Source organism: Myotis daubentonii, chromosome 14 (assembly GCF_963259705.1).
Source record: "Myotis daubentonii chromosome 14, mMyoDau2.1, whole genome shotgun sequence".
NCBI lineage: Eukaryota > Metazoa > Chordata > Mammalia > Chiroptera > Vespertilionidae > Myotis > Myotis daubentonii.
The window spans coordinates 26,394,565-26,406,917 of record NC_081853.1 but is presented as its reverse complement, the minus strand read 5'-3'; the positions used below and the strand labels follow the sequence as shown (position 1 = coordinate 26,406,917).

At 48.4% G+C, this 12,353-nt stretch overlaps 1 protein-coding gene across 1 annotated transcript in view; it reads left to right on the top strand.

The window, feature by feature from the left end:
- C14H3orf20 (chromosome 14 C3orf20 homolog) overlaps nucleotides 1-6,236 on the top strand; it is a 62,635-nt gene extending 56,399 nt beyond the window's left edge. Inside the window, exons 17-18 of the mRNA XM_059663682.1 lie at nucleotides 3,783-3,920; nucleotides 4,495-6,236. Coding sequence (XP_059519665.1) covers nucleotides 3,783-3,920; nucleotides 4,495-4,576 — 220 coding nt within the window. The 3' untranslated portion in view covers nucleotides 4,577-6,236. The remainder of the gene's footprint in view (nucleotides 1-3,782; nucleotides 3,921-4,494) is intronic.
- The last annotated feature ends 6,117 nt before the right edge of the window (nucleotides 6,237-12,353 follow it).

Below are 12,353 nucleotides of genomic sequence, written 5' to 3'. Positions count from 1 at the left end.
CATTTTTTATGCTTCGCTGTGTCGATAGAGTGGCTTTCTGTGCTAAGTGTCCCAATTACCTGAGGTAGACACTCTTGGTGCACCCCCTTGTGGACTTTATGCACAGTCTTGTTGTAGTTAAGCCTTGATTGTTGTAGGTAACACTGGGAGGATTTGACCTCCAGGCCATTGGCTGTGAGAATCAGCTGTTTCTACGGTGGGAGAACTTCTGTGCTGAAGACACCCTTATGGGGCAAGACTTGCTTCAGTGGGGCTTTGGTGCTCACTGAGTCTGCCCTCTAAGTGTGTCCCTTATAGATCTGAGGAGTTGTAATTGGATGGTCCCACTCTGACCACTGGGTACACTGGCTCTTGGATCTAAGGAGGTGCTAATCTAGCCTTTGCCTGAGGCTACCCAGCAGAAGCCAGCTGTAAAGCAATGCAAGTTGCCCTGGGGCCTTGGGGCAGCTGCAGTTTGTTAAGTTATTTTCAGGTTACAAAGGGCCGGGCCTTTCATATGCAAAAGCCTCCGTTCATGGCTTGGGCGGGGCAGGGTGCCATGGGATCAATAGGGCGGGCCAAGTGAGCCAGCAGTATGGCTGCTCTCAGTCCTGCCTTCAGAGGTCCTGGCAATCGCCAAGAGTGCCTCCGAGAGAAAGCTGCCCTTGAGTTCCGACAGATGCCAGACAGTCCCATTTCTCCCGTATGAGTCTGGGTTCCCAGAGACTCACCCAGAACTGGAGCTCAGAGCCTGAGACTCCCTTCTGATTGAAAAAGACAATTGTGTCCTCAGCCACCAGCTCTCTCCGCATGCACCTCTGCACCTTTGTATTTACTTCAGCACCGCACCTCCTCTGAGTCTTGGTATGCTTTTCTCTTTCCTTCTAGTTGTAGAAATTCCACTCAGCCAGCCTTCCTGTGGTTCTGGATGATGTCCGTTATGTCTTTTAGTTGTATTTTTGAAGTGGTTGTGTGAGGCAGCAATCTCCAGTGTTTACCTATGCTGCCATCTTGGTTTCTCCTCAATGGTGTTTTTTATTGCAGCTATATCACTCTTCATTTCTTCTTGGTTCTTACATAACTTACTGATTTTGTCATCTGTTTCTTCTTGCTTCTTGCATAAATTGTTGTTTTTATCCTCCATCCGGTTTATGCATTCTAGAACCCTTAATCTAAATTCTTTTTCTGTCATGCTGCATGCCTCAGTTTCACTTAGCTGCTTTTCGGGCGAGTCCTCCTTTTCTTTCCTTTGGGGGTTTCTTTGTCTACCCATGTTTGATCTCACCGACATATCTAGATGTTGAGTTGTTCAGTGGCTGCTCCCTGGGTGGCAGTGGCTCCTGGGGCTGCGGTTGCTCCTCGGGCAGTTGTGGTAGCAGCTGCTCCTCAGTTGGGAGCAGCTCCAGTGGTGGGTGCTGTTCACTGCTGTGGTGGCTCCTCTGGCTGGTGTTGGGAGGCTTCACACACATCTGCTGTTCCTCAGACAGAGGGTGTGGCGAACAGGAGGCTGCTGTTCCTTGGATGGGGGTGGGGTACACAAACAGCTGTTACTCCTTCAAATTGTTACTTTTAATCTCTTAAGCGGCCTCAGGGCAAGGTGTTTTCCAATAGGGTGTGTCAACTGTCTTCCCCCCAGGGAAGGCAGATGTCTATATGGCTGTGTGAGGGAATGACTGAGCTGAGGAAACTTGGGGTGTCTGCCTTCTGAGCTCTATCCCCCGAGTCCGCAGTGCTTGCCTTTGTTCTCACAGCTCCAGTCCTCTTCGCCCTCCCTCTACCAGAGCACAAGGTGGGTGGTTCCACAGGGAATGTTTGTGCCTTGGCCCTTTAAGAGGGTGCCTGAACTCCCAGCTGCCACTCCCTGGCCGACAGCACCCCACTGCTTTCCACAGCTTGATGCTATGTGAATACCTTCCTCAACTTTGGTGCTCTCTGCTGGGGAGCCCAGCTCTGGTATTAGATCCCAGAATTCTCAGTGTCACCTCCCACCCCTCCAGCACCAGCTGAGATAACTCTCTGGGACTTCAGTTCCCCTCTGTTGGTCATGTCTCTGCTTCTCCTACCAGTCTCTATGCCGGCTCCAACTTCAGTCTTGGATATCAGGGTTCTCTCCTGTGAGTTTTCCGTTGATTATTCAGGAAGCCTTCTCGTATTTCAGTTGTAATTCCAGCTTGTTCCTGGGAGCATGGCCATGCAGCATCCTCCTACTCTGCCACCATTTTTAATCTCGTGTATATAAATTTTTTTGGTTAATCTCTTCTTGCGCCCCATTGCAGTGTTGTGAAGTCACTTGGACTTTGTGTGTGTGCTCCCCATTGGGCAGGGCGGCAGGGTGAGCTGTGAAGGGAGACGTTAGTTTACTAAATGCTAACATTGTGAATATACCCAGATTCTGTGACCCCGTTTTGGTAGCATTCCATTTTTTATTTTTGGGGGGCCCTTGCAATGATAGAGGAGACCCCCCTCTCTCTTCTCCCTTTGTCTCTTATCTCTGAACTGCTTTTCCCTTAATCTAGTCGCATAGCGAGGGCTCAAAAAATATGAAGAAACAATTAATGAAAGGGCTGGTCCTGCCTCTGCCATGAACCTACTATGTGCCCTCCAGCTCCCCTCTCTGCTCTTGTTGATAAAATGGGCACCCTGCACTTCCTGTCCCCGAGGGTGCCACCCTGCACTTCTTGTCCCCTAGGGCCACTTCGATGCTCAAAACCATCTTGTAACCCGAACAGTGTTTGCATACAGTGAATGGCTGGAAAGCCTTGAGCTGTGGTGCAAAGGTGAGGAGTGACCACACACATTCATTAGTTTCCTAGAGCAGTGTGACACTTCCACAAACTGAAATGTATTGACTTGCGGTTCAGGAGGCCAGAAGTCTGAGATGCAGGTATGGGCAGGGCAGGCTCCCTCTGAGGGTGCTAGGAAGGATCTAGTTCAGCCCTCCAAGCGCTGGGCATTCCTAGGCTGTGGCTGCACCACTCATCTTTTATTTATTTATTTTTTTAATCCTCATGCAAAGATATTTTTTTCATTGATCCTTAGAGAGTGGAAGGGAGGAAGGAGGGAGGAATGAAAGAGGGAGGGAAGGTGGGAAGGAAGGAGGGAAACATGAATGTGAGAAAGAGACATCAACTGATTGCCTCCCCCATGTGCCCCAACTGGGGTTGGAGATCAAACCTGAAACTGAAGTACGTGCCCTTGACCAGGAATTGAACCCATGACCCCTTAGTCTACAGGCAAACATTCCAACCACTGAGCCAAACCAGCCAGGACAGCACCACTCATCTTCACATGGTGTTCCCCTATGTGCATGTCCCTTTTTTATAAAGACACCAGGTATATTAGATTGAGCCCCACCCTACTCTAGTATGACTTATAGCTCACTACATCCGCAGTGACCCTATTTCCTACATCTTGGGGTACTAGGGGTTAGGACTCCTGTATATGAATTTTGGAGGATACAATCCATAACATTGTACATGATGACTTACTTTCTTGGCTTCCTGTTCTCTCCTTTGCTCGTTTGATGGTCAGGCTGTGTGTACAGGTATCTTGGGCATGGAGTTAGGGCAATTCCAATCCGAAAAAGAAGCCAGGGAAGCCAACCCCAGTGAACCTCTGGGTCCCCAGGGGTCAGGTCTCCCTTCACCCTTCCTCTGGAGAAGCACCTGCGCCCTTCTCTCTCTAGGAACTGGAACATTGGGGCGCAGCTCTGAGTGAGGGCTGCTTGCCCAGACACCCCCAGCTCTGGGCCCCCTCTGACTGGGCCTCCACTGAGCACTGCCCTCCCCTTCCTGCCTCCCCAGCAGCGTTTTACCCTCCTTCCTGAGCCTGGATGACACTGACTCAGACAAGAGAACAATTTTGGAAGACTTCCAAGGAAGCATCTCCTCGTTGACCGTAGGGGACAAGATGGAGGACTATTTCCCTGAACATGAGAAGAAGTAGGTGGTTTCCCAGCCCGGGGGCTGAGGGGCCCTCTTGTGGTTGGCAGAATAGGCATAACTCCCAGAGGCCACAGGGGGCTAAATGACCTTGGGGAGTCACATCTCCAACAATCTCTGACCTCTGACCTCTTTTATCAACATACTGCCCAGTTGCTCTCCCTGATCTGGTTGGCGGAGATTGAAGCCTTTAAGCTTGTGGTGAAACCCCACACCCCAGACCCATCTGTCTGTCTGAGAAGGGTGGAGACCGCAGGCTGTCTTCCTGCATAAACTTCCTAGACTTGTCAAGTCCACTGACTTGGCCGTATTCACTGTGAAGCGAATCATGTGTCCTGCAAGAGCGTGAAAAATCGCACACTTCTCATGAAAATAGAAAAGCATAACCGTGAGCACCTAGAAAAGTCACAGGTGCACTGGAATCCCAGGTTGGAGCGATGCCAAGAGGACCTCAGCTGTGCAAGGTGGAGGCCATGCTCACCTTGGCCCAGGCCAGCACAGGGATCAAGTGCTGTCCAGACCAGCCCTCTCCACCCATTTCCCAGCATTTGCTTCTCTCTATTTTGATTTTTAGGATGAATCTGCATCCTCTCATCCAAGGCAGGAGGGACAGTAAGAAGATGAACTCTTGGAAGAAACCGGCCTCCAAGAAGTGATGCAGGCCCCTTGACCGCCAGAGTGCCAGGCCTGGAGGAGGCTCCTCCCTTGCCCACCTGCTCTGCCTCCCCCACCCCCACCCCCACCCCCTTTCTCTGAGCCTCTATGTAATAAACAAGCATGCCTCCAGCATCTGGATGAGGCCATGGGCTAGGCTGGCTCTACAAGGCCAGAGGCCCCCAGCAGCTCAGTTCTAGGTCCAGTCCTTGGAAACGAGGGTGCTCTGACCAAGAGCTGCTTCTGTGACCAGTGAAGCAGCCTGGATTCTCCCGCTCCCAAGGAAACAAACCTGACCGGGGGGCCAAGCCAAATGAGACGTTACCATGGGAGGTCTGGGATGGGACTAAACTGTGCCCTCCTCCCCTTCACTGGTTGGGAATGGCTCAGGTTCTGGCCCAAGTGGAAAACAGGGTTGTGAGAGAAGAGGGAGAGGGAAGACAGGAAGAAAAATGCAGAACAGAGGGAGACCAAACTAAGGGAGAGACAGGAGAGAGATGATAAGAAGGGAGAGCCCAGGAGGGAGTGTTGCGGGAGAGGGAGCTGAAGGGGAGGTGGGAGGGAAGAGGAAATGAGGGAGGAAGGAGAATAAAAGGCAGGAGGAAAAAGAGGGAGAGGGCCCTGGAGTAGGACAGAAGAGGCAGTGACAGGCCACATCCAGGAACCCTTTGGTGGCACCTGGAAAGCCAGAGCCCCTGTGGCCCATTTAGCCCACCCTCATGACCCAAGCTAACAGGCCTGAAGAAGACTTACCAGCATCAATGTCCCAGAGATGGCAGCCCATGGGTGTGCTGATGCCTCCCTGGTGGCACCTGAGAGGCACAGACAGCACACCTGCTCTGGCCCCCTGCTTGTCTGTGGCTCTTCCCAGGAGCAGGGTGAGGACCCCGGAGGGTCTGCCTTCGTCTCCAGGCCTGGAAGAGAGACTTCAGGCCCTGAGCTGTGGGTGGTGTTCAGTGACATGCTCTATACTTGATTACTTGTGCTCCCTTTGTAATAGATGCTTTTTAAATCTGAATTTTTAATTGTTTAAAATTTATCTTTATCGTTGAAAGTGTTATAGATGTCCCCCCCCCCCATTAACCCTCTCCGCTCCACACCTGCCCCCATCATTTGTATCATTGAAAGGCTTTTTTTTTTTTTTTTGATTATACATTTGTCCCCTGGTAATGGATTTGAAATGACGTACTATGTTCTTAAGCCTGATATTTAGGGGTCCTGGGCGTCTTACCACTCTCCCGTCCTCCCCTTCTGAGCACAAGGACACATAGAATTAGAAGGAAGGGGAAGCAAGGTCCACCTCTGTCTAGTCAGCCTGTGCATACTGGATTTGCATGTATATGCTGCCTCCGAGGTCTGGGAAACCCAGGGAGAGACCTGACAGAAGCAGACACAAATCTTCTCTGAAGATGTTTACTCTCAACCCAGACCTCATAGGATTCCCACAGAGAGAACCCAGTTGAATATTAGCTCACAATCCAGAATTTAAAAAGGCACATCAAAGTGAATGAAAACAGATATCAAATATTAAATTAGACATGCAAGACTTTGGATATTGGAATTGTCAGGCACAATGTAAAGTGAATGTTTTCAGTGTTTAAATAAACAGAAGGATCTGAAAACATAAGCAAGGAACAAGATGTTATCAAGCAAGAAAGATATGGACTGGGAGAACCAAGATGGCGGCATAGGTTAACGCCGGAGTTTGCTGCTTTGAACAACTACTTCAAAAGTGAAACCAAAAAACGGAAGGGACATCACCCAGAACCACAGGAACGCTGGCTGAGTGGAAGTCCTACAACTAGGAGGAAAGAGAAACGCATACGGACACTCAGAGGAGGCGCAGTGCTGAAGTCAAATTCTGAGGTGCGGAGTGCGCGGAGCGGGCTGGCGGCGGGCGCGGTTGTTGTTTTCAATCGGGAGGGAGTCGCAGACTCTGAGCACCAGATCCAGGCGAGTCTTTAGGGACCCAGACTCAAACGGCAGAAGCGGGTCTGTCTGGCTTCGGTCAGAGCGAGTGCAGCTTTCTCTCCGAGCTTTGCAGCGGGTGCTGGGACTCAGAGAGGCAGACCCCCTGGGGACAGGACTGAGAGCCGCCATAACTGCTCTCTCCGGCCCACCCTGTTGATCCTGTTCGACCCGCCCCGCCCAAGCCCTGCACAGAGGCATTTGCCGGATAGCCTCAGGCAAAGGCTAGATTAGCACCTCCCTAGAGGACAGAAGCTCTCTCACTACTGACACAGCTGATTCTCATAGCCACTTGGCCTGGAGGTCAAACCCTCCCTGGAATTAGCTACAACAATCAAGATTTAACTATAAGACTGCGAACAAAGACCACTAGGGGGTGCACCAAGGAAGCATAACAAAATGCGGAGACAAAGAAACAGGACAAAATTGTCAATGGAAGAAATAGAGTTCAGAACCACACTTTTAAGGTCTCTCAAGAACTGTTTAGAAGCTGCCGATAAACTTAATGAGCTCTACACAAAAACTAATAAGACCCTCGATCTTATATTGGGGAACCAACGAGAAATTAAGCATACACGGACTGAAATAACGAACATTATACAGACGCCCGACAGCAGACCAGAGGAGCGCAAGAATCAAGTCAATGATTTGAAATGCGAGGAAGCAAAAAACATCCAACCGGAAAAGCAAAATGAAAAAAGAATCCAAAAATGCGAGGACAGTGTAAGGAGCCTCTGGGACAGCTTCAAGCGTACCAACATCAGAATTATAGGGGTGCCAGAAGATGAGAGAGAGCAAGATATTGAAAACCTATTTGAAGAAATAATGACAGAAAACTTCCCCCACCTGGTGAAAGAAATGGACTTACAGGTCCAAGAAGCGCGAAGAACCCCAAACAAAAGGAATCCAAAGAGGACCACACCAAGACACATCATCATTAAAATGCCAAGAGCAAAAGATAAAGAGAGAATCTTAAAAACAGCAAGAGAAAGAAACTCAGTTACCTACAAGGGAATACCCATACGACTGTCAGCTGATTTCTCAACAGAAACTTTGCAGGCCAGAAGGGAGTGGCAAGAAATATTCAAAGTGATGAATACCAAGAACCTACAACCAAGATTACTTTATCCAGCAAAGCTATCATTCAGAATTGAAGGTCAGATAAAGAGCTTCACAGATAAGGAAAAGCTAAAGGAGTTCATCACCACCAAACCAGGATTATATGAAATGCTGAAAGGTATCCTTTAAGAAGAGGAAGAGGAAGAAAAAGGTAAAGATACAAATTATGAACAACAAATATGCATCTATCAACAAGTGAATCTAAGAATCAAGTGAATAAATAATCTGATGAACAGAATGAACTGTTGATTATAATAGAATCAGGGACATAGAAAGGGAATGGACTGACTATTCTTGGGGGGGAAAGGGGTGTGGGAGATGTGGGAAGAGACTGGACAAAAATCGTGCACCTATGGATGAGGACAGTGGGTGGGGAGTGAGGGCGGAGGGTGGGGCGGGAACTGGGAGGAGGGGAGTTATGGGGGGGGAAAAAAAGGAACAAATGTAATAATCTGAACAATAAAGATTTAATTAAAAAAAAAAAAAAAGAAAGATATGGACTGAATTTTGCTTCCAGCCACATCGGGGTAACTGAGACTGGAGTGTCCTCCTGACACAAACACCAGGAAAGAGAAACAGAGTGTGTTCTATAATCCCTCCAGCTTTCTGCCAGACATGCTTTCTGGATCATGATATGGAGAAGGAGAGTTCAAGCACAGTATGGAGTATTGCTGAGCTGGGAGACAGATTGGAGTTTGGAGAGACAGCGGTGAATAGAATTTGTGACGCAGAGCATCAGAGAAGAGGGAGCTATGCAGAGAGAACTCGAAATTTGCATAGGGATCTCCTTGAGTCTTCGGCTGCATGCTAAACTGCACATGTTTAGGGTGTGGCTTCGTGAGGTCTGGTAAAGTACTAGATTTCCACAGGTAAAAGAATGATCCCACGTACAAAACACCACATACGAAAATTAACTTCAAATGCATCAAGAACCAAATGTAAGACCTAAAACAATGAAACTCTTTGAAGAAAACAGGACAAAAGCATTGTGACATTGGATTTGGCAGTGATTTAATGGATATGACACAAAGGCACAGGCTACAAAAGAAAAAATAGACAAATTGGATTTCATGAAAATTTTAGAAATGTGTGCATCAGAAGACACTCTCCAAGGAATAAAAAGGTAGCCCACAGAACGGGCAAACATATTTGAAAATCATATGCTGATAAGGGATTAATAGCCAGAATATATAGAGAACTTCTAAAATAGCTTAATGCAAAACTGGGCAAAGGATTTGAATAGTCATTTTTCCAAAGAAGATATACAAATGGCCAATAAACACATGAAAAAAGGCTCAATGTCAGTAGTCAGTAGAGAAATGTAAATCAAAATTATAATGAGTTACCATCTCACACCCATTAGGATAGCTACTATCAAACAGAAAACAGCAAGTGTTGGTGAGGATGTGGAGACAATGGAATCCTTGTGCACTATTGCTGGGAATAGTAAGCTGCTGTGGAAACCAGTATGGGGGTTCTTCAAATAATTAAAAATAAAATTACTATATGAGCTAGCAATCTTACTTCTGGGCATCCAAAAGAATTGAAGGCAGGTTCTCGAAGAGATATTTGTACACCCATGTTCATAGCAGCATTACTCACAACTAGAGGCCCAATGCACAAAATTCATGCAAAGGCCTTGGCCCTGCTCCTGCCCGCCACCATGGCCAGGGGCCTCAGCCCCCACCCACTGAGGCTTTGTCTGGAAGGAAGGATGTCTGGAAGGATGTCTGGTCTAATTAGCATATTATACTTTTATTATTATAGACTAGAGGCCTGGTGCACGAATTTGTGCATGAGTGGGGTCCCTCGGCCTGGCCTGTGGGATCAGGCTGAAACCGGCTCTCTGACATCCCCCGAGGGGTCCCGGATTGCAAGAGGGCACAGGCCAGGCCAAGGGACCCCACCGGTGCACAATCGGGGCCGAGGAGTGACACCGGAGGTTGGCCAGGCGGGGAGAGACCACGGGAGGGCTCCAGGAGGTGTCCGGCCCATCCTACTCAGTCCCAATCTGCTAGACCCCAGCAGCAAGCTAACCTACCAGTTGACTATCTGCCCCCTGGTGGTCAGTGCATGTCATAGCAAGCAGTTGAACAGCCTTAGCATATCATTAGCATATTACACTTTGATTGGTTGAACAGCCAACCAGTTGACCAGACACTTAGCATATTTGGCTTTTATTATATAGGAGGATAGCTAAAACATGGCAGCAACCTGTGTCCATTGGCAGAGGAATAGATAAGCAAAATATGGTCTATACATTCAATGGAATATATTCAGCCTTAAAAAGTAATAAAATTCTGCAATGTACTATAACATGGATTAACCTTGAGGACATTAAGCTGAGTAAAATGAGCCACTGACAAAAAGATAAATACTGTATGATTCCATTCATAAGAGGTTCCCTAGGGAAATCAAAATCAGAGACAGAAAGTAGAATGGTAGTTGCCAGGGACTGGTGGGAAGAGAGAAATTGTTTAATGGGTATAGAGTTTTAATTTTACAAAATTAAAATATTTATGTGGATAGATGTTTGTAGTGGTTGCAGAACAATGTGAATGTATTTAATACCAGTTAACTGTACTTAAAATCCTTAAGATGGCATCCTTATGTTCATTTATATTTTACCAAAAAAAAAAACACACACAAAAAAACCCTTGCCTTGGTCCATTTTGCTAAGTGGTTAGAGTGTTGGCCCATGTACTGAGGGGTCAGGGGTTCAAGTCCAGTCAAGGGTACCTACCTGGGTTACAGGTTCCATCCACGGCCCTGGTCAAGTATGTGCAAAAGGCAACCAATCCATGTGTCTTTCTCACATCGATGTTTCTTTCTCCCTCCCCCTCCCCCTCTCCCTCCCTCTCCCCCTCCCCCTCCCCCTCTCCCTTTTCCTCTCTCTTTCTCCCTTCTTTCCTTCCACTCTCTCTAAAAATCAATGGAAAAATATCTTTGGGTGAGGATTAACAACAGCAGCCAAAATACTCTGAAGCAAACATTTTTCTTAATGGAAACACTTTAAATGCATTCCCCTAAAGTTAGGAACAAGACAAAGGTACTATTGTCAACACCACTATCCAAAATATATTGGAAATCCTGCACACTATATGGAAAGAAAAAGAAATAAGAGCATTTTGGTGAATTCAGTCTGCTATACCAAACTACCATAGACTGGGTAGTTAAGCAACAGAAACTTACTTCTCGCTGCCGGGAGCCTGGGAGATTAAGGTCAGAGCGCCAGCATGGTTGGGCTTTGGTAAGGACCCTCTTCCTGGGCGTGGGCTTCCTCCTGATACAGCTTTCCTTGGTGTATGCTCACAGAGCTCTGTCTCTTCTTCCTCTTAGAAGGGTACCAATCTCATCATGAGGGCTCCACCCTTGTGACAGCATCTAAACCTGATCACCCCCCAAAGACTTCACCTCCAAATGCCATCACAAGGGGCAGGAGGGGGGCGGGGGCAGGGTTAGGGCTTCAGCCAAGGAACCTGGGGATGGGAACACACACAAATGTTCAGTCCGCAGCAGAGAGATAAAAGGATGTGGAAGAAAGTGATAAAATTTCCATCTAGAAAAATCAACCAAGAATCCATAGACACACTATTGGAACTATACGGACTTAAAGAGAGAAGAACAGTGAGAAGCAGTGGGCCAAGCTGCACGCACACAGTACACAGGTCCTAAACACACAGCACAAGTGGATGAGAAGCAGGAGGTCCATAACACAGCCAGTTATTCAGTGATAGGAGCGAACTGAGGCAGAAGACAGCAGAGTACTTTCCCAAGAGAGGATGGGGCCTCACTGCTGAGAGCCCAGGGGGGCTCAGGAAAATGCGAAATACTAGTAAATCCGAGGCCCCAGTTACTGAGGCCACTTCCAGCCCTCACCCGGAACTGGCAAGTAAATCTCCCTTCAAAAACTGAAACCTGCTTCTCCCTGCGTTCCTCCTCCCTCCAAGCCTTGAGACTGTGGGCAAGTGACTTTGGTCTCTGGGCCTCCACGTTCTCATCTGTAAATTGGGGATGATGACAGTCACAACTTCCCAGGGATAGGGGTGGATTGAATAAGGTACTGCAGAGGAAGGACTAAGCTCATGCTCAGTAATCATGGATGAAAAGAAGTATTTATCAATAAAGCGACTAACGAGCCCCTCACCCAACACCAGCCTCACCCAGCAAGGCCCACCTGCTGGCTGCCTCCCAGTCTCCAGCTCCATCAAGGGTTAAGGAGCTTGGCTGCCTGCCTAGGAGCAGGAATGAGGTAGCAGCCCTGGCAGCAGTTGGTATCTCCCTATCTGAGCAATCTCCTCCGCCCCCAGCTCAGGCCTTGGGAAATGAAAGCCCCCTCCTAGGCTGAAGCTGCACTGCTGGCTGCATCATAATGATTCTCCTGGACAAAGAGAGAAGGATGGGCCCTCCTCTAAGGCTGCTGGCTCTCACTTCCCCAGGTCTCTGGGATCCAGGGGCCCCTCACCTTGCATGGGGGTGTGGGGGGTGGGGGGCGGAGACTGGGTCTTTCCATCTCCTGGCCCTGAGGGGCTGGAGAAATGGGAAATGGGTACGGTGGGGGAAGAGCTGGGAGGGGACCTGGAGTGGGGGGGAATGCTAACAGGTTGGGGTGCCCCAGTCACTCTAGTGAGGTGGGAGCCATAGAAGGTATGGAGCAGAGGAGGGACAGGACCTGACTTAGTTTTAACTAAG